General features: G+C 36.0%; 1 protein-coding gene across 1 annotated transcript in view; it reads left to right on the forward strand.

Annotated features, from left to right (window-relative positions):
* KIF16B (kinesin family member 16B) overlaps positions 1-19,674 on the forward strand; it is a 140,599-nt gene that overhangs the window by 77,223 nt on the left and 43,702 nt on the right. The window contains 5 exon segments of the mRNA XM_040553185.1: positions 1,615-2,967; positions 6,495-6,653; positions 7,489-7,594; positions 8,121-8,171; positions 15,402-15,524. Coding sequence (XP_040409119.1) covers positions 1,615-2,967; positions 6,495-6,653; positions 7,489-7,594; positions 8,121-8,171; positions 15,402-15,524 — 1,792 coding nt within the window.

Raw genomic sequence — 19,674 nt, forward strand, 5'->3', positions numbered from 1 at the left:
TGTTTGTATATAAGTACACACACGCATGTGTATATATATATAGAGAGAGAGAGAACGTTGTGGACTCATTTAAATAATTTTGAATCATGGTATTAGTAAGTAGGGTGTCCTGATATAAATATTCTTATCCCTCTTTCTTTTTTCCTCTGAAAGTTTTGTCATTTCCTTTAAGAATTGTCAATTCTTATGGATTAGTTATTCTTATGGACAAGCTTCATTGTAGATAACAGTGATCTTTAGCAGAGGGAATACCAAACAGAAAGATATATGGAGAGTGGACAATATAAATGTAGTATATTATTCTTGCTCTTAGGTTTCATGGCATTATTTTAAAGACAACAAATGAGGCTCTTTACCTGGATCTTTTTTATGCTCCAGTCATTTTTGGATTGAATCTTGATTAATCTGTGAACTCTGCTTCTTGTAAATAAAGCTTCTACGATGGCATGGCATGCTAATAATACTTATCAGAATGCCATTTAGCAATCAGTTCAAAACAAAAAATAAAGCATTGCTATCAGCTGGAGAACTAAGCTGATTTTTCTGGCTCATCATATCTGCTAAGATTTTACAAGTAAGAGATCTCACCTTGTTGCAGATCACAGCATTGATTAGATTCATAAGCTGAAAGACATTTTCTGCCTTCTCCACTTTATACTGCTTGCTCAGTTTTGAAAGAGTTTTTATATAGTTGGACCAAGTTAAATAAACTCAAAATAAATACAAAAAAACAAAACAAAACACACAAATCCCACCCAAACTCTGAGCAATTGGAAGATGTCTTTCAGAAAATGATGCAGTAGAATCACTGATCTTATCCTCTTTGTTATGTTGATAGACTTTGAATTCAGATTACATTGAAGTTGCTTTGTTTGTGCTCTAATCAATCAGATTTTAACTTCTTCCAAACTAACCAAGGGACTACAGGTTGTTTCTATGTGTATTCAGGTGATTGTAGTGTAGGGGTAATTGTGGCATCTTCAAGTCTCAGTCTTTCCTCACTTGGATTCCATTAGAACCTTTAAAAGAGTTATTGCATGGGCCATACTTTGTCTTAAATTTGTCTTTCAACTCCATCTGTTCCTAAGCTTATATTCCCGTTTATCAAAAAATCAGTTGGGTTCGCAAAAAGAGAAGACATTGTTTCAATTCATCTGTTGACTCAAATTTGGTGAGGCAAATTTCACACCAAGTCCTTTTATTAACTTCTGTTTGTATGAAAATAAGTGTGCATGCGTAAAAATATATACGGTTATTTTTCACTGTGCGCTCTATCAATATTCTTATTGGATTGGATAAAGCTAATATAGTCTAACGTTATTCTACCAACATAAATGCTATCTAACATGTTTTCTTAGAATTTAATGTATCCACAACATTACATGTTGAAATAAATTATATGAATCTGTGCCATTTTCTCAAGGATTGAGTTACTTCCAAGAAGGATAAGATTAACCTGCAGCAAAACAAAAGTATTAAAAAATATATATATAAAATTGTGGTATGTGCTGCAAAATCTCTGTCCAAAACTTTTTAACTTCTAAGTGATATATTGTCTTTTGGACAAAACAAACAAAAGGGTTTGATGTATTTCATGTAAATGTTTTCTTGTAGGAAACAAATAGAAGAAATGGAGGAGAAACAAAGATCTGACAAAGCAGAACTTGTAAGAATGCAACAAGAAGTAGAGTCACAGCGCAAAGAAACAGAAATAGTACAGCTGCAAATTCGAAAACAGGAAGAGAGTCTGAAACGCAGAAGTGTTCACATTGAGAGCAGGTTAAAGGATTTGCTGGCTGAAAAAGAAAAATTTGAAGAAGAGAGATTGCGGGAACAACAGGAGATAGAGCTTCAAAAGAAGAAGCAGCAGGAAGAAATTTTTGCCCGTGTCAAAGAGGAATTGCAGCGCCTACAAGAACTTAATCATAATGAAAAAGAAGAGAAAATGCAGATTTTCCGAGAATTAGAAAAACTTAAAAAGGAGAAGGATGAACAATATGTTAAGCTGGAATCAGAAAAAAAGAGGCTTGAAGAACAAGAAAGGGAGCAGGTGATGCTTGTGGCTCATCTAGAAGAACAGCTTCGAGAAAAGCAGGTCATGATACAGCTCCTGAAGAGAGGGGATGTACAAAGACTTGAAGAAGAGAAAAGAGATCTTGAAGATATCAGGGAATCTCTTTTGAAAGTCAAGGAAGCCCGATCTGAAGGTGATGAAAACTGCGAAGAGTTAGAAAAAGCACAGGATAGTTTCATAGAGTTTAAAAGGAAACAACTAGAACAGTTGACTATTTTGGAAAAAGATTTAGTTCAACAAATGGATCACCTAGAAAAGGAAATTGCACATGAAAAAGGAGCTGTAGAACACTTAAAATTTGCACAGGAAGAACATGTAAATTTAAAGAAAGATGAAAACTTTGCAGATGCTGTACTCAAGGCTGACGAATTTGACAAGATAAAGACAGCGGAATACAGGCTTCAATCTAAAGTACGGCAGCTTGAGTACCTGAAGAGTAATCATTTGCCAGCACTGCTGGAAGAAAAGCAAAGAGCTTCTGAAGTCCTCGATAGGGGCTTCTTAGGATTAGATAATACTCTCTATCAAATAGAGAAAGAAATAGAAGAAAAAGAAGAGCAGCTTGCACAATATAGAGCTAGCACAAATCAGTTGCAGCAGCTTCAAGAAACATTTGAATTCACAGCCAATGTAGCTCGGCAGGAAGAAAAAGTTCGGAAGAAGGAAAAAGAAATCCTTGAATCAAGGGAAAAACAGCAGAGAGAGGCACTGGAACAAGCTGTTGCTAAGTTAGAAAGGAGGCATTCTGCTTTGCAGCGTCGTTCTACAATAGACTTTGAAATTGAAGAGCAGAAACAGAAGCTTGCTACCTTGAACAACAGCTGCAGCGAGCAGGCAGGTCTGCAGGCTAGTCTAGAAGCTGAGCAAAAAGCCCTTGAACAAGACCGGGAACGGTAAGTGTTACAATAGCTTCAGTTTTTAGGACCTGCGATTCACAAAAAGTAAATCATTTTTATCGCTTAGATTTTGAGAGGGCAGCTTGTTCTGTGTCCCACTGTTTGAGTTTCTTATTGTTTCAAGTAGTTTACCCAGAATTGAGATTGCGTATTGCTTTTTAAAAGATTCTTGCCTGCTCATTGATTTCTGTTTGGATATTTAACCCATCCCCTGCAGTATAGTACTTGCATGAGCCATCACAGCATTCAGTTAAGTTGTTTTTACCTATTTAGAAAGCTCAGCCAACCCCATGCTCAGCCCTTACAAATGCATGTGCTATTATACAAGTTTCTTTTTATTAAAATATTTATGTGTAGCATTTTGTTTCTTTATTGGTAGCAAGCTATATGGTGGTTCAAGATTTGGAGATTGATAGTCAAGGTAGATTGCCAACTGTCTCTCTCAGCTGATGTGTGGAACGCTCCTGGTATTCCAAGTAAACCAGTGTAATGTTTAATGTTTTGTTACTGGCTTTAGGGCTAAATAAAGTAGACTAGCCATATATCTGTGTAAAATTTGTTGGTGTTTTTCAAACTTATTTGAAAATACACATCTGCTTTGATACAGCCCTATGTTATGACAAACCCTTTTAGGTACAGAAGCAATGTCATCAGCTACACATGTGATATTTGGAACTATAGCCTAGTATTTGTGCTAAGTATAGAAGGCTCAGAGGAAAGTGTTTCAGGTAAGGAGGGTTCTTCCTTCGCAGGAGAGGAAGAATTTTATTGTATTTTTGGCCCGAGCAAAAATCCACTGGGGTTACTGGATTCAATCCATGCAGTCTGGAAGAAGGGCAAAATTAGCATTTTAAAAAGGCGTTGTCTGATTTGCTAACACAAGAGCTTGAAAACTTGTCATTATTGGTGAAAGAATGATTTTGTTTTTCTTGAGGTAGAATTAGATTTGTTGTTTTTTTAATATTCCAGTGATTACCTGATTCTTCTTTCAGAAGTACTTCAAACCAGATGCTTGATGAGAAAAATCACCAAAAACATACTTACTTATAGCAAAACTGATGAACTCTTCTGTATCTTGTTTATTTTAAACTGTTATCAGGAGATGATAATTCCTTTTTACACCCTGGTCTTTAGGTCACTCTTTCCACATGTAAAGCTACATTGTGTGGATTTTAGTTAGGCTTTTTCAATACTGAGTTATCATTTTGTTGTGGCTATTTGCCTATATTTTTCATAATTGTCTTGAAGAACATGTAATCTACTTTTCTACACTGAGCATCTCGCTTGAATAAAGCCAGCTATAAACAACTGGAGGTTCCACAAAAATAGACAGCTTCTTAGCTAGCCCTCAAGGTATTGCTGGTTTGTGTAATAAGTGGGAAAAATATGTTGTCAGCTAGAAAAATTAGGTTAGAAAAAGATTCCAAAGAAGTGAAAAGGTCTATTTTTGTTGTTGTTGTTAACTTTAAAGACCTCTTGCACAAACTGAATAAAACTTTGTAGTCATTCAGTGAGGGGCCCAGGGGCCTGAATAATTTTGTTCGGAATATCATTTATGCACTCACAAGGATAGCTAACTTTTTATGAATGTTGTAGCAAAAGAAAATCTTAAGATACATGATAGTATGTTAAATACTTCAGAATATTTATATAACCCTTGTGCACAAGTGTTCAAGTTTACACTTCATAGTAAATAATGTCTTGGACCCTAGTAAGCATATGAACTGTATGTGCTGCTTATTATTTATCTAGATAATATTTTGTAACGGTGTGCTTCAGAAAAAGAGGTTCAAATCTGTTAGCTATCTAAAAATGTTTAAATTCAATATCCATCTGAAATGTTCTATGTGGCTAAGTCCATCATAACTGGATAAAATGTTTTTCCAGTTTGCATAATATGCCGGCTCAAAATCCTTTCACCTACAAGGATGACCCCCAAAATGATAACTTGGAGCTAATTCATACTGGAATTATGCACCCGCACTTTGTCTTTATTGGCAGAAATTTGGGGCTGCAGAATGAGCACAAAGCAACTTCAGAGCCATGTTTGAGGCGATGGGATGCATCGCGCAAAAGGGGCAAGGAGCAATTCAGTGCACTTACTGGCGGATGCATCGCACAGCTGGATAAGCTTATAACTGTAGGAAATGATATCTTTTGATAGTAGGATGTTTACAAATGAAGAGATAAGCTATGTTGCCTTAATATAATTGTGATTTTTGTGGTTAAATTGATTTTCCATAGATGCAAACACTCCCCCATATCCATCAGCCATCTCCCATCCACTTGCCCTCAGGATGCAAGATTGTTTTGCTGCTAATCAAAAGAAACAGATGGCTTCTGGCTGTGCTGCAAAAAGTACTCTAAAAATGAAGTAACAATTCAGCCTGCTTTACTCTTGCCTAAGCCGCAGCATTTGTACTCGCTCTTCAATTTTCAGTTTTAACCTCCAGGAAGGAATAAAGTAGCTGTAGCATTGTACTTCAATTTTGATATTTGTAATTGCAGTTAAAATGTTCGAATCCCTACTTTGCATGCTTTCCACTCCTTTTGCAGGAACTTTTACTCTTTGCAAGGAACTTTTACTCTTTAATTTTCGAGTAACCCGTAGAAAAACAATTACCTTTGGAGACAAAAGTTGTAATGGAAATGAGGAAGATTATTACTGTGTTACTAATCTAATCTCAGCTACATTATAAGTGAAAGCTATTCTGCAGATTACTTTGTTATAATATGGTTTAATTTGACTAAATGATAAATATTGCAAGAAGTGCTTCTTATTTTATACCAGATGTCTCAGGCATTTTCGGTCAAAAATACTGTATCTGATTTTACATATTCTATTGTGTGCATAAATCTGGCTGTTACAAAATTTATTCGTTAGAGAAAGTGAGGAGGTTTCCATTTCAAAAGGTGATTTATAACGTATGGAAAATAAATACTAGACTTTTGTTGGTAAATTTTCAAAAATATATATGCAGAAAAGAATAGCTGAAAAAAGAGTAAGATTTATGTGTATAGTACACAATTTTAAGATTTTCTTATAAATATGACCTTCCACATTGTTGTCTTGGGTTGTTGTTGTTGTTTTTATTATTACTGTATTTTGAGTTACTTCATTTTTTTCCCTATTTATTCGTTTACTTCAACCTAGAAGCCGAATAACTGACATAATTGGTAGAGTTCTGTAATGAGGAGAGTTTTATTCAAATGATCTCATTAGATAAGTTTAGCCTTTCTGAATTAATATTTAATGTGCTGAGTTAGATACCACTTGTGTTGGAGGTTTATGAAGTTGTTTTATTTAGCTTAGCATTGCTGTTGGAATGTGTTTTTTGAGCCATCTTTATTTTCCTATCTAAATGTGCTTAAAGAACAATTAGTATGCTCTTATCTTCATAAATATTAATAGTTCAGATATAACATGTTTCTCAGTGTAAATACAGCACATCTTATAAGAACTGTGGGAATCAGTGGTACCTTAATACAGACAACATGAATTACATTTTAAGATGTCTTTGTAGCCTGGACCAGGAAATTCAGCAGCTGAAGCAAAAAATTTATGAGGGTGATGGTGGTCAGAAAGGAAATCATGGAACATTAGAAGAGAGACTGTCCCATACCAATTCTCCTACCAGTCCAACAAAGCCACAGCCACCCTCTGCTCCACTAGTTGATGATAGGTAGGTAACCTGTACTTCTACAACTTGTTGATATGAAAAGAAATATTTTGAAAGTTCTGTTCTTCTAGGGTTGAACTGGAATTAAATTCTGTAACTGTACCTAAAGAGTAGTCTGGAAATAAAATTATTTTGCTATACTTTAAATAACCAGCAGACTTATTTGTTGCTCTTGTGCAATTTGTTTTTCAGTAGAGTTTTGTGAATCTCTAGACATAAATGTATTTAAGTTGGTTTTGTGTTTACAGTTGCTTGTCTATATGGTATTGCTTTATGTACAGTAAAAGTGATAAAGTAAATCATATTAAGCCTTTTTTAACAAGACAGTTGCCCACAGTTATTTAAAATCTATTATTTTTCCTCTTTATTCTTTTTACACTTATACATGAAGTCATTAATACCAACTTTTGGATCATTCTTTCTGTTTGAAGACCAAAAGTTGACTACATTGCAAAATTGATAAAAGCAAACCATTAAGTAATAAAGATGCAACCCCAGCCTTCTGTTTCTTCCTCATCCATCTTACCCTCACTCCTACTTGTGCATAGAGTTTTATGCAAAGCAGTGTCTCAACCTGTGGCCCATTGAATTGTGTAATTGTGATAACAAATTTGTTAACCTTTGTCTGTTAAATGAACACTTGCTCAAAATTCCACATTCCTCGAGGGATAAGGATGGTCTAATGTTAAGCCTGACAATTAAGAGTTGTGCAGTGTTTAGGGTTCCTAAGTGTTTCAGAGAGTCTTTTAACTTGTCTTAAATTTTATCTAAGAATATATATACATATATATATATATATATATATTTATTTTGCTTCATACTTTGCTATGTCTTACAGGATAAATGCCTTTATTGAACAAGAAGTGCAGCGAAGGCTCCAAAATATTCATCATAAAGCTGAGGATAATGATGGTACCCTGTTCTGGTCTACAGAAAGTTTTAAGGTGAGCAGTGACTGGTAGGAAATCCTGACCTTCAATGTACTGTGTGTAACCACTGATTTTATTGTTGTTCAATAATTTTCATGTTTTCCTGCACATACTTCCCCCCCCCCCAAAAAAAATCAACCAGTAAGTCAGGGCTATCAGTTTTAGATTTTGCTGTTCTTATTTTCTAGTGTCTGTATCACGTTCTATTCCAGTTCTTTTCAATGAGGATTGTGTAAATGGTAATAACAAGCTTGCAGGTGGAATCACGATTTTCATTTTATACCTTTAAAATACATGGATAAAATTTCCTTCAGGAGAACTGTAACCGTTTACACTGGAAACAAATGCTCATTTAAAAACCGATAATAGGATTCATCTGAGGACTGGCTGGATTGACTTCTATGCCAGTGGTTTAATAAATATAAGAAAACAGTTATTTTTAGCTATTAAAAATAACGTCTCTTCCTATAAGTACTTTTAAATGAACTTACACAAGAAAGGCACTTTATTTAATAATAACCTGTATCTTTTTTGTTCTTAGGATAATGAGAGACTTAATAATGGCACTGTTCAGCGCAAGCTGAAGTATGAGGTAGGTCATAATTTGTTAGAATGAAGTGGTTGCCTTAAATTATGGCATGCCCTGTAATTAAATTTCTTAATGTTTAGCTGCATAATTAGAATTTTGAATTCACAGCAAGATTAATGGCTAATAGAGACAGCAATTTATTTTTCTAGCTTGCAATTAGAGTGATTTTTTTTTAGGTTGGGCACAGCTTTTTCCTTATTTGAAAGGCGTGTTGTTGTTGTGGATGTTTCTTCCTTGCTTTGTCATGATCTTGATTTGGAACAGTATCCCTTTCCTGATTTTTAGAGGATAAAAGCATTTAATAAGGAGATTGTGTAGTGGTATTCTGAATTCAAACATTTTGTGACTCATCGTAAACTCGCTACTGTATGGATGTTTGTGATGATAGCAGTAGCATTGGGCAAATTTACCTGAATGTCATGAAGGATTACTACCTGCATTCCTAAATTGAGCTTAGACCCCTCCCACTGTATTCGGTTGCTTAACTTGTTTGAAGTGTTGTTAATTACTTGACTCAGAGAGTAATTCCTAAATAACCTTATGGATTTAAACCTTAAAAGGAGGAGGACTGCAACCCTTCTCATTTGGACTTTTTTTTTTTCTTTTGGACTTTTCCACTGTTATTTTTAAACTATCTTGGACTTCTGACATTATCTTGTGCTTGTTATTGCACGGTCTTGATAGTACAGGATTCCTTTTTTGTGCATGTGTGGAAAAATAATAAAGGTCTTATACATTTCTGCATTGTCCTTTGACTTCCCTGTGTTTTTTGAGTAAAACAAATATAAACCAAGTGAAATGGATACTGTAAAAAGGAAAAGCAGTGGTGGGCTGGGAAGATCAACCATTCCTGAATCAGACCTCAATCAGTTTTGTTTGATTTTTCTCTCTCTAATTTTGGGAGATTATGCAATTGTACAAATTTCGGATGATTGTACAAATAGAATCAAAATCAAATCTGAATTAAATAAATTTTCAAATCAGAAGACTTTTAAAGACATTTGTTTTCTTCTTTTGACATTTTTAACAGAAAAGTCAACAGTGGCAGCCACATTATGACTTTCCATTTATTTCCAAAGATGACAAATGTGCTTCTGAGTTGCTTGGAGAAAACGCAGGAGTAACAGATCATAACAGACAGAAGGAACATACAGAGATGTGGAATTTCTTTTCCATGCTTGGAAGAATCTCCTTCCCCTTTACATCAGAAAAGGCATTTGAGAATGAAAGGGGTAATTCAGAACAGGAGAGCTTTGCTTGTCTCTGTGACACTGAAAGTAGTTTAACTCACTCTGAAAGTAGTAATACTTTAAAGAGTAAGAACGTTCCTTATCAGAACGTTTTATCTACTTCTTTACCAAGTCATGACTTAAATAATGTGGCTTACTCACTCTGCAAGTTTGAAAATTTCAATCATTTTGACAATGAAATAATTACTTCTCAGGATTGTGACAGCTCAAGAGCTGAATCTGATTGTTCCCACTTGCAACAGCTGTCTCCTTTAGGATTCTTAATGTGTGCTAATGAGCAAGCTGGTTTTAACAGCACATCATGCCTTGTCTTTTCTCAGTCTAACATACACTCTGGAACTTGTAAAGAAAACAGACCATTTAAGACAGAGCAACAGGCAATGGAAGACCAGTCTAGTAGTTCTCAGCTTCCAAATGAAAAAAACTCTGATTTGATTTCTTCAATAGGTTCTCATTTGGATGTCAGACCAGAAAGTGCCTGTGGTCTGGGATATGTTTTCAGTAAGCTTTCCTGCCTTTACAAAGATACCAGCAGTCAGCTGCTCAACAGTACCTTGGTTTCTAAACAAATTAAGGAGTTGGGAAGTTTGTGTGACAAAAGCGAGAGATGTGCACAAGCGGTATCATTAATAAAACGTCTGCCACTTATAAGAAACTTGCAAGTAGATGTATTCTTCAAGTCTGATATGAATCAAGATGTATCCCACTGTAGTGATGACACCAAAGCTCATACTGAAAATTTTCGGCTTGAATCCCCTGTGCAAGAGAATGTCATGATGTGTGGAAGCACAGGAATCTCAGATGCCCATGTGAGAAAGCCCACTGAAGGATGCGTATGCGGTTGTAAAAATGAAGAGCTGGAAAATAGTCTTGTGTTAAGACAGACATTTCTGCATTTTTCTGATGTCTTTTTGAAACTCCAGGTCTGTTCTCTGGAAAAAGTGCTCGAATTTTTGACCTGTGCCCTGCCTCAAATTTGTATTAGTATGGAGGAGTTGAAAGGTATCTATTGGCTCGCTGTTAGCAATCACAAAAATCCTGATCCAGAACCTGCTTGCTTGCTCTTGTTCAGCTCTGTTTTATATGTTGTTGTTTCATCAGTCAAGCAAGACATCTGTCAGAGTTCCTTGTCAATATTTCATGAGGTTCCAGTCATCGCAATAAGGGAGATTCATGTTGGCTTTGCTGGACAGAGTGTGAGTCTTCTTTCTGCTGAAGATGATTTGCTCACAATATTTACTTATAACAAGCACTACACTCACAGAATTTGCCATGACATAATGAGCATTTTGATTTCTACAACGGAGGATGCTGTTTATTTAAATCATCAGCTCTTGAAAGATGATTTGATGCGGATGTCACTTGACTGGACGTCAGAAGTAAATGACTTAGTTTTATCAAATGGAGTACTTTTGACCTGTAAATTCAGAACAATATTAGCTGATCTGGCTTACTTACTCCATGAAAATATGGGATGTATTAAACCTTCGTTAGCTGATATTCAAGTAGTGCTGTATGCCACTGTGAAAATAGACTGTGCTAAGCAGAATGTGTATAGATCTCTGGTTCTTACAACTACTCATATAGGTCTCCTAAGGGAAAACAGTATCTTTTATCCTGCACCTAACCTTTTGGATGCTTCATGCCAGCGATCACAATTTGACAGCCTTCAGTTGTACAGTTTGAAGGATATTCGATGTGTAGTTTTGCCAGACAAAGAGAATTTCACAAAAATTGAGCTTGTGTTTTCTAGAAGGAGCAAGGTTGGATCTGATTCAGGAATTGGTTTTTCGAAATACTGTGAAAAAGAAATAAATACTCAAATGACAGTCATCCCATCAATTCTTCAAAGCAGTTTGCATATCCCATTGGAAATCTGGAAATTAACATTCAGTTCAAGTGAAGAAGCCATTTGGCTAATTATGCATCTGACTAGGTGTTGAAATCGAAATACATTTAGATACATTCAAAATAGGAGGCTAATGAATATTGATAAAATACTTTTTTTTTTTTTTTCCTGTCAATAGGCAAGAGTCCTTTGAGCCTTTAAGGGAATACCTTAAAGATGTGTACACGCATCTTACCAAAAATCATTATTACATGATTGCTTACTTTTTGTGTGTCTCTAATATGCTGTATGTACATTTCCTTGGGAAGGTGAGGAAATTAAATGGTTCTATTTTAAGTGGTATTGGATCAAAACTATAATTACTGCTGTGTCTTCTGGTTTCCATTTTGGCTATTGTTTTTGGCTTCCTCCATCTCCTATCCATCTTAATTAATGTCTTCTCCATTCCTCCTTGATTGCCTTTTCCTTAATCTTTCTGAGTATCTTTGTTTTTTATGCTTCTCATCTATTTCATGCCCTTGATCTCAATGCTTCAAAACATTTGCAATAAATGTCTCTGAACCATAAGCTGCATTTAAGCCTATGGTACATCACTACGTGTACTTACTAAATAGTAAGGATGTTTATGGCTTTCATTCTTACAGTTTTGGGAAGAACACTATTGGCAATTCTTTTCTGCTTTACAGTTTCACATTAAGGATTAATATGCTCTTCGATTAAAGTTTGTCACAAGTGCAAAATTAGTTGTGTGGCATATTTTAAGTCACGTAGGCTGAGGTACCAGGGATTGGTAGATTTACCGCCTCTCTTTTCTCTTGGGTTTCCCACCTTTGCCTACAGCCAAGAGAGTGTAGGCTACATGGAAGCAGTGAGTCAGACGAACAAAAATGGAGAGAATATCCAATACCGTTTTTCAATTTCCACTCCTCACACCCTGCCACCCCACTCTCCTCTTGCAGAGAAACAATATATGGCTTTTTTGAGTCATTCCTGTCTACTTTGTCCAGGCAGTTGTACTCTCACGAATAGAATGCCTTACAGTCCTTTAATATGAGTGCTTAAGGAAAATGTGATGTTAAAATGAAGGAGGTTAGAGGGTGTAAACAGATGTTATGCTTTGGCTTTTTGACCTTTGGTCACATCACTATAACTACAGTAAGACAGCCGTTTCAGGTTTATGATTTGTGTACGTGTTTCTCGTGATGTTAAATGGATGGCTAGCAACTGGGGATACTGCCTGAAGGATGGAGTAAATTTAACCCTAGGATCATCTCCATATAATGTCAGATACGTGGCCTGAATTTCCTCACTTTCTCTTGTTTACCAGTGGGGTTGATGATGCTGTGAGACTGCATCTCTTTCTGGCTCTTTAATATCACGTACCAAAAAATAATGAAACTATTGAAAATAAATAGAAGATTTCCACTTGTCAAGGCTTGCCTCGAGCTCAGTAAAAGGTTACTCCTTCCCTGTTACTCCTAGCCGATGTTCAAAAAATAAATAAGCCATTGTTTCCCATCTTTTGTTTTTTCCCTTGCAATGGGAGCTGAATACCTTTGGTCCTGTTGCTTGAATGTGCCATCTGCCTTGTTGGAGGAAGATGGTCCTTGGCAGAAAAAATGGTGGCATCTAATCTGAAATTCTAAATGCTGTAAACATATTGCCAGGAGAGGTGTAATCTTCTACCAGACAGTTAGACTTCAGTCTCTCTACTAGTATAAGAACGTTTCCCATTTGTTCTTACCATACGTTAAGACATGATAATGTAATTCAGTTGACGCTTGAAAGGACATAACTTGCTTTGGATGGGAAAGTTGTGGCTGGAAAGATGAAGGGTGGTTTGGATAGCAAGTTGTGTTATGATTAAAAAAAAAAAAAAATTCACATCTTTATGCTACCTAAAGCAATTCCAAATATGAGAGCAAAATGTGTCATTTTACTTTGATGTATAGTTTTTGTTTTTAACAACAAATATATATATATATATATATATATACACACACAAATATCTCAACAGACCATGGAGTAGACAGTTGTGTTGGAGTGGAACATCACAGCAGCTCACTTAGAGAGTGGCTCCCTTACTCACACTGTTAAGGCATTTCTTCAGTCTTGCTGAAAGTTAACTTGAAGCGTGGCACTGTTTGTGAGGATGGTCTTAAATCAAGGCTGCTAAATGACAGCAATTACTGTAACTAATTGCTTTTCAGATGATACCCCACATTTTAAAAAATGTTTGTTCACGTTATGTTCCAGATAACATGGTTTTCTTCTTTGTTTTGAAGTCTAACTTGCTAGATATTATGCATTTTTATGAAAAAAATGACTTCAGTATCTTTTATTCCACTGTAAATTAAACATAGCATAATGATGGATGTTTATCACTATCAAAGAGTTATTTAATGTATTAGGACATGTTTTTCACAATACATTGTGTTTGAAATTATTCTTCTATTAGCTGTAATAGTTTCCTGAAAATGATTGCCAATAAATTACGTGTTGACAGAGGTGGTTTTAAGAGTGACTTTATGGTTTTCTTGTTGTTTTAAAATGGATCATATTGTTGTCAAGGCAATGAACTCCTCTTTCCCCCAAGGAAAGAAGTGCTTACATTTCTACACTCCAGAAAGCTGAGATTTACTTGAAAAAGCTAGTAACTTGGGGAGAAGTGAAAGAAGAGCAAAATGGAGGGAAGAAAAATTTTGTTATGTAAACAAAGATCGTTAAAAAAAAATCCATTCAAACCCAACCTTTTTGTTTTAAATTTTCAGTAGGGAAGAATATTTGTGGAAAACAACTTCTAACTAAAATCAGTTGATTGAAACTAAAACTCACCTCCTTTGTATTTTCTTTTCCAATACTATTAATGTTATCATTAAGGAAAATGACATTTATAATTGACTACTAACAAAATAATGAGATAACCTGTCTTCTCAATAACCTGATGAGGATTTTAAAAAGTTATCTGTAACAGCATTCAGAGGGGCATCTACCCATGGTTTCAGACTTCGCTGCTGCTGCTTTCAATAGTATCATGAAGTATAACGTGTTCTTGGTCACTGAGAGTTGCTACAGAGAGGCCAAGTGTCACGAAGCAGAAGTGTGAACCACATTCACATTTCTGGATAGTATTGGTCAAGACTGAAGGATTTTGACCAAGCAGTATGTCTCATGGTAGTTACTAAGCTACCGAAAGTCAATGTTGAGAATACAGTTATGGATGAAGTGATGGATAGCATCACTAAAAACAAATATGTAGCGTGGTCATAAGTTTAAAGTGATAGTGTTTCAACTTTTTTAAACTTATATTTGCAATCGTGTTGTTGCTTCTTTAAGTACAATTAAGGTTTTCAGACCAAGTACTTTCAATTGAGTTAGTGGATGACTTCCCAAAAGGCAGTTCCTACTTTTATTCCCTACAAATGGTTATACTACTTTTTGGACACTGTCACTGCAAAACATTGAGCTTTTCAATTTCAAAATTATTTTATTGTTGACAAAACTTCACAATTAGAAATCCTACCTGGCTGTTAGACCAATGTACCTTTGTTACAAGTAACTCTTCACAGCTTTGTTCAGACATTGTAAACTTATCATACTTGAGTTTTCTATAACGAGATTTAAAGGAAATGGTAGGAAACTGTTTTGAGAGTGGATTACTAGGTTATTGTTTAATTGTAAAGTGACTTTGGATTTGTCTAAGATCTTTCTTGATTGCCTAGATACCCTGCAGCTTTGCATATTTGAAACATTTTTTAATATAAATACATATGAAAAATAAAGGCATGATTCATATATGTATTTTTTCAAAGAGGGTTAATAAGTCTTCTGTTTTTCTTTATTTTTGATATCTAAGCTGGAAATGCCTTTTGAAAGAGTAAGCAATATTGTAAAGGAATTTCACCTCATATTTTTCATGCATAACAAAATGCTAGGGCTTGCTTATAAAAGCAGATCCAATTCGTTTTCAAATAATTCCTTCGTTTTCAAAATAGTTTCTGCCACCTCCATGCTCCCTTCTCCCAGCTCTTCTGGCTGCGAATGTTTTCTTGTTTTTAGTGAAGTTTTTTTTTTCTTCTTTATGTAGTGATTTTGGTTTTCCTTTGTTCTCCCTATTTGGTATGCACATGAAAGCGGATGGTCTGTCGTTCTCTGGGAGCAAATCCAGATGACCTAAAGGACCCAATTAAAATTAGTATTCCGCGCTATGTCCTGTGTGGGCAGGGAAAGGATGAACACTATGAGTTTGAAATAAAGGTAAGTGCTTTTCAGTTGCTTCTCCTTGATGTTTTGTATTTGTACAACAGTAGCGTCATAGTAATAATAACAGAAAAATATGTTTTGTTTAAAAAGTTAGCTCCTAGTTGTCTTTGTCCAGCCATTGGCGTTCTCTTTGACAACATCACAGTTAGCAAAGGTGGAACCAGCAATAGGAAACACACCTGAGAACCTCCAGATTCCAGAAATCACCTTACTAACCCCTAGGAAATGTATTCCAAATGTGCAATTTTTGTCCATTGTCTAAGTGGCCTCAGTACTGTGAAATACGAGGGGTTGTGATAAGGCATGCACAATACAGGATACTCTCAAGACAGGTATTTTCCAGATGGATCAGTTGTACGCAGCAAGTTGGTGGTCAGGCTCTTGGGATGGAAATTTCCAGGTCTTACTGAGATGTAAGCGGAAGGTATAGAAAATTATTAGACTTGAAATACTTACCTGTAGTAATGAGAGCCTAATTTAAGTATTTTTCACTTATCCACAACAAAAGTTCATTTCATTTCTGGCCCTTGGTTGTTCTGATTCTTAATTTACAATAGGTCTCCCTTCTCCAAACTGTTATCTGTTTCCCCTCCATTCTAGTGTCTTTCTCAGCTAATCTTCTGTGCAGAAATGCTGGAAAAAATGCATATTCATTATGCTTCCTCTGGTACTAAGCCAGTGTTTTTTCAAAGCAAGATGTGAAATCTAATTGGAAATGTGCTCTCAGTGCATGTGGACACGTAGCATAACTGATGTACATGGCATCAGAGACTGAATTGGCAGCCTTCTTCAGAATATACTGCCAGATGCTTCATTAGGTGGTGAAAGTTGGAGTGACCTGCCTTCATAGTGTGCAAGACTGTTTTTGAACTATGCTTATGGTCTCCTTTGCAAAGTCTTTCATTAAGATGGTCAATTTTAGCTCAGTTTATGCTAATTAAATTTTCACCTTGAAACACACTGCACTGTTTGTGGATGGAATACTTCCTTCTGCCTTCTGAGTGTTGGCTTTGCTGGGGCCAGTAAAAGCCCAATAGCCATCAGAGATGATGAGAAAAAAGTAAGTGCATGTGAAACTTTCCCAAGGACTGTTCTAGTTGCCAACTATTTTCAGCAGATAAGATTTACAAAACTGGATAATGGGTAGTAAAGGTAAAAAAATAAAAAAATGTTTTGTTCTTTTAGTAACAATCAGTGGATTTCTTTTCCAAGTACTTTCCCTTCATCCCTAAAACCCACAGAAGCATGTGTAATGCCCTGGGATAGAGGGATAGTTAAAGAATATATGAAGGAAGACTTGAACTTATTTGGAAGGAAAGGTAACGGGGAAAAATTTAAAAGGAGTGTGATTCTTAACTAGCAAAGAACAGGATGATGTCTCAAGAACAGGTACAAGTGCTTACGAAACTAGGCTTCAGCAGTTGCTTGTGTTTTGTTGCCATGAGGAGCAAGACTTGCAGACTGACCTCTCTGATGGCATGGAATGACCTGATGCAATCTTGTGGCTGAGAGCAGTGTATATGAAGCGGCTGTTCTCTTGTGTTGTACTCGTCAGTATCATCTTGCTGTTTCTCCTGTGCCATTTCTAGGCTGCCTATGAAAGAAACTGCTGCTTAAATAACTGCTTTGATGAAGTTCAAAGCAAGGAAATGGTGACATACAGAGTAGGGAATGGGCTATCGCTTTAATAATTGTATTCCATTGCTATCAACTTCCTTAGAGCAATATTTTTATCGCAGCTCCTATGGACCTTAGTTTGGCAGTCTTTGGAATATTTCTTACAGTTATTCCCCTACACAAATCGATCAACTGTGTATGCTGCTTTTCATTTGCCTCCAGTTCTATGTTACACTGGGTTGCTTTTGCTGTGGTCAGGATTTGGCTCCAAGCTACAATCTGCAGAGCTTCCACAAACTTTTCTATGTTAAATGTTTTCCCAGCAGAGCTTATATCTCTGATTTGTCTTTCTACAGGCAGGGAGGAAAGAATGTGTACCTCTTTCACCCTTTCTTGATGGGTCAGGGTGCAGTGTCAGTTGTTGAAACAATTCCTTATTTTAGCCCTGCTTTACTTTGTTCGAGTTAATTTTCAGGTGATGGCATATTAGATTGTACATCAGTCTTGGGAAGGAGCTGGGGTGGTGTTCATCTTATTCCCTTTGCCGCTATCCAAATGAGCTTTCTTTACCAAGGTTGCTCTTGTTGGAAATATGGATAGCTGACCTGTTTGCATGTAACAGCAGAGTTACCCGACAAAGAATCAAGAGATGATGGAATTGAATTGTAAGACAGTCCCCAAACCTTTAAATCCTATGTATCTCAGAAGCATTTTTCCATCAGCAGATGTTTCTAATCATTGTAGATAAATGCTGGCTTATTGCTGTATAGAGGAACAAATCTGAAAAATATTCTATATAAATTTCTTCTCAGGACATGAAATAGTATATAAGAGGTGAAAATGTATATAATATGCTAAAAGAGTGGGAATAAGTTTTACACTTGTTAGCAGCGTTGTGGTCAGTTCATAAGTCTTCCAACCCTGATATACCATCCAAAAATAATTTTAGTGCAGGTGCAGCATCTTGTCCATCTAGACATATATAACCTTTGAGAATGAGCCAGCAAGGTGCTCTGTCCACTCGTGTTCTTTCAATGGATATGTCACATTTGAAGATATTGAGCAAGGCCCATGAGAACCTATAGGAGAGAATTTGAAATAGAAACAAAAACATTCTTTATTAGATTTAAGTTAGCACCTTCTTTTACAGCGAGAGAAATCGTGGAGCTGTTTATGATCTGCTATTAAATATTCAATATTAATGGTTAAATTTCCAAATAAACTTCCATTTGGGCAACAGTTTTATATGCAGTCTTTAAAGACATGCTGAAGCAGTGGTAATTTAATCAGATCTAAACATAGTTATCATAGACCTGAATTAGAATACCAGAACACTGTTCTTATGTTCTTCTCTTCCTCTCATGTTGCTGTGATACACAGAATATTCAGGCAAGGCCACAGCAGAAACAGCACTTGGGAAGATTTTCTACATTGTAAAGATTGTTGGCATCTGTTTCAGAGAGTACCTCTGGTTACAGACAGCACGTTTGGAAGGCAGAAGGAGCAGCAAGGTGGTAGGGAAGGGGGAACCTCCAGCTCGAAGACACAAGAAGGTCTCCTGAGGGCAGGTGATGGAAGCCAAGCCAGGAATCAAGCACAGCCCTGCAGGGGATCCTTTGACAAGAACCAAAGTTCTGCATATATAAGCCTTCTCATTTTTATTCAGCTTTCCCTAGTTGTTGTGACTCCTTTCATTTTCTTTATCCTGTTTGATATTTCATCAAAACTGTCTTTTTCTTGTGTTTCGAAGTCTTTCAGTCATCGTTGATGTGTTCCCTACAGAAGATCCAGGCAGACACACCCCAAAGCAGTGTTGTTTTGTTTTCCAGATCCATTCAGCCAAGTGCTGTGGTGGGTCTGCTCAGCATGTTGATATTTTTGGTCATTGTTTTCTCCTGAGCTCTATGAGCTATTGTAGAATTTTGGAGTAAAGCAGAAGCAGTGCTCATTATTACACAGCTCTTAAAGGAAAAGATGCATGCCCTATGTGGACCTAAATTAGAAAAAAACTAACAAACCAACAAAAATAACAACAGCCAAACAAACAAAAAGCCCAGCCTTCCCTCAACACAATTGAACTAACACATTTAAAGATTGATCAAAAAAAGTTCCAAGAAACGGGTCTGGATAAATTCCTTAGTACATTGCAAGTTCTAGATTTTCATATGCTGTATTCGTAGATCTCATAAGTGTCCAGATAAGAATGATTTCAAAATATCTTGTAGATTTACTCAACTGTGCATATTTTAATTAATAAAATACTTTAACTACTAGTAAATTACAAATAAAAAGTCAATGGCTATCCAAATTTACTTTACTTGTTACTGTTCAAAAGATCTACATTTATCCCAGTACCATACGTACAGAGTTTCTATTATCTGTCATACATCTTTATTAAATAGGGGGAAAGGAATCCCAGACCAAACTGGCTATATCAGCTGTAGGATTAAAAGACCGTGTTCTAGAAATGTTACTGCTATGTTGTGTGCACTATTATTCTCCTGTTTATATGAGTGGAGTTTGGTCC

This window comes from Cygnus olor, chromosome 3 (assembly GCF_009769625.2).
Source record: "Cygnus olor isolate bCygOlo1 chromosome 3, bCygOlo1.pri.v2, whole genome shotgun sequence".
NCBI classification, from domain to species: domain Eukaryota; kingdom Metazoa; phylum Chordata; class Aves; order Anseriformes; family Anatidae; genus Cygnus; species Cygnus olor.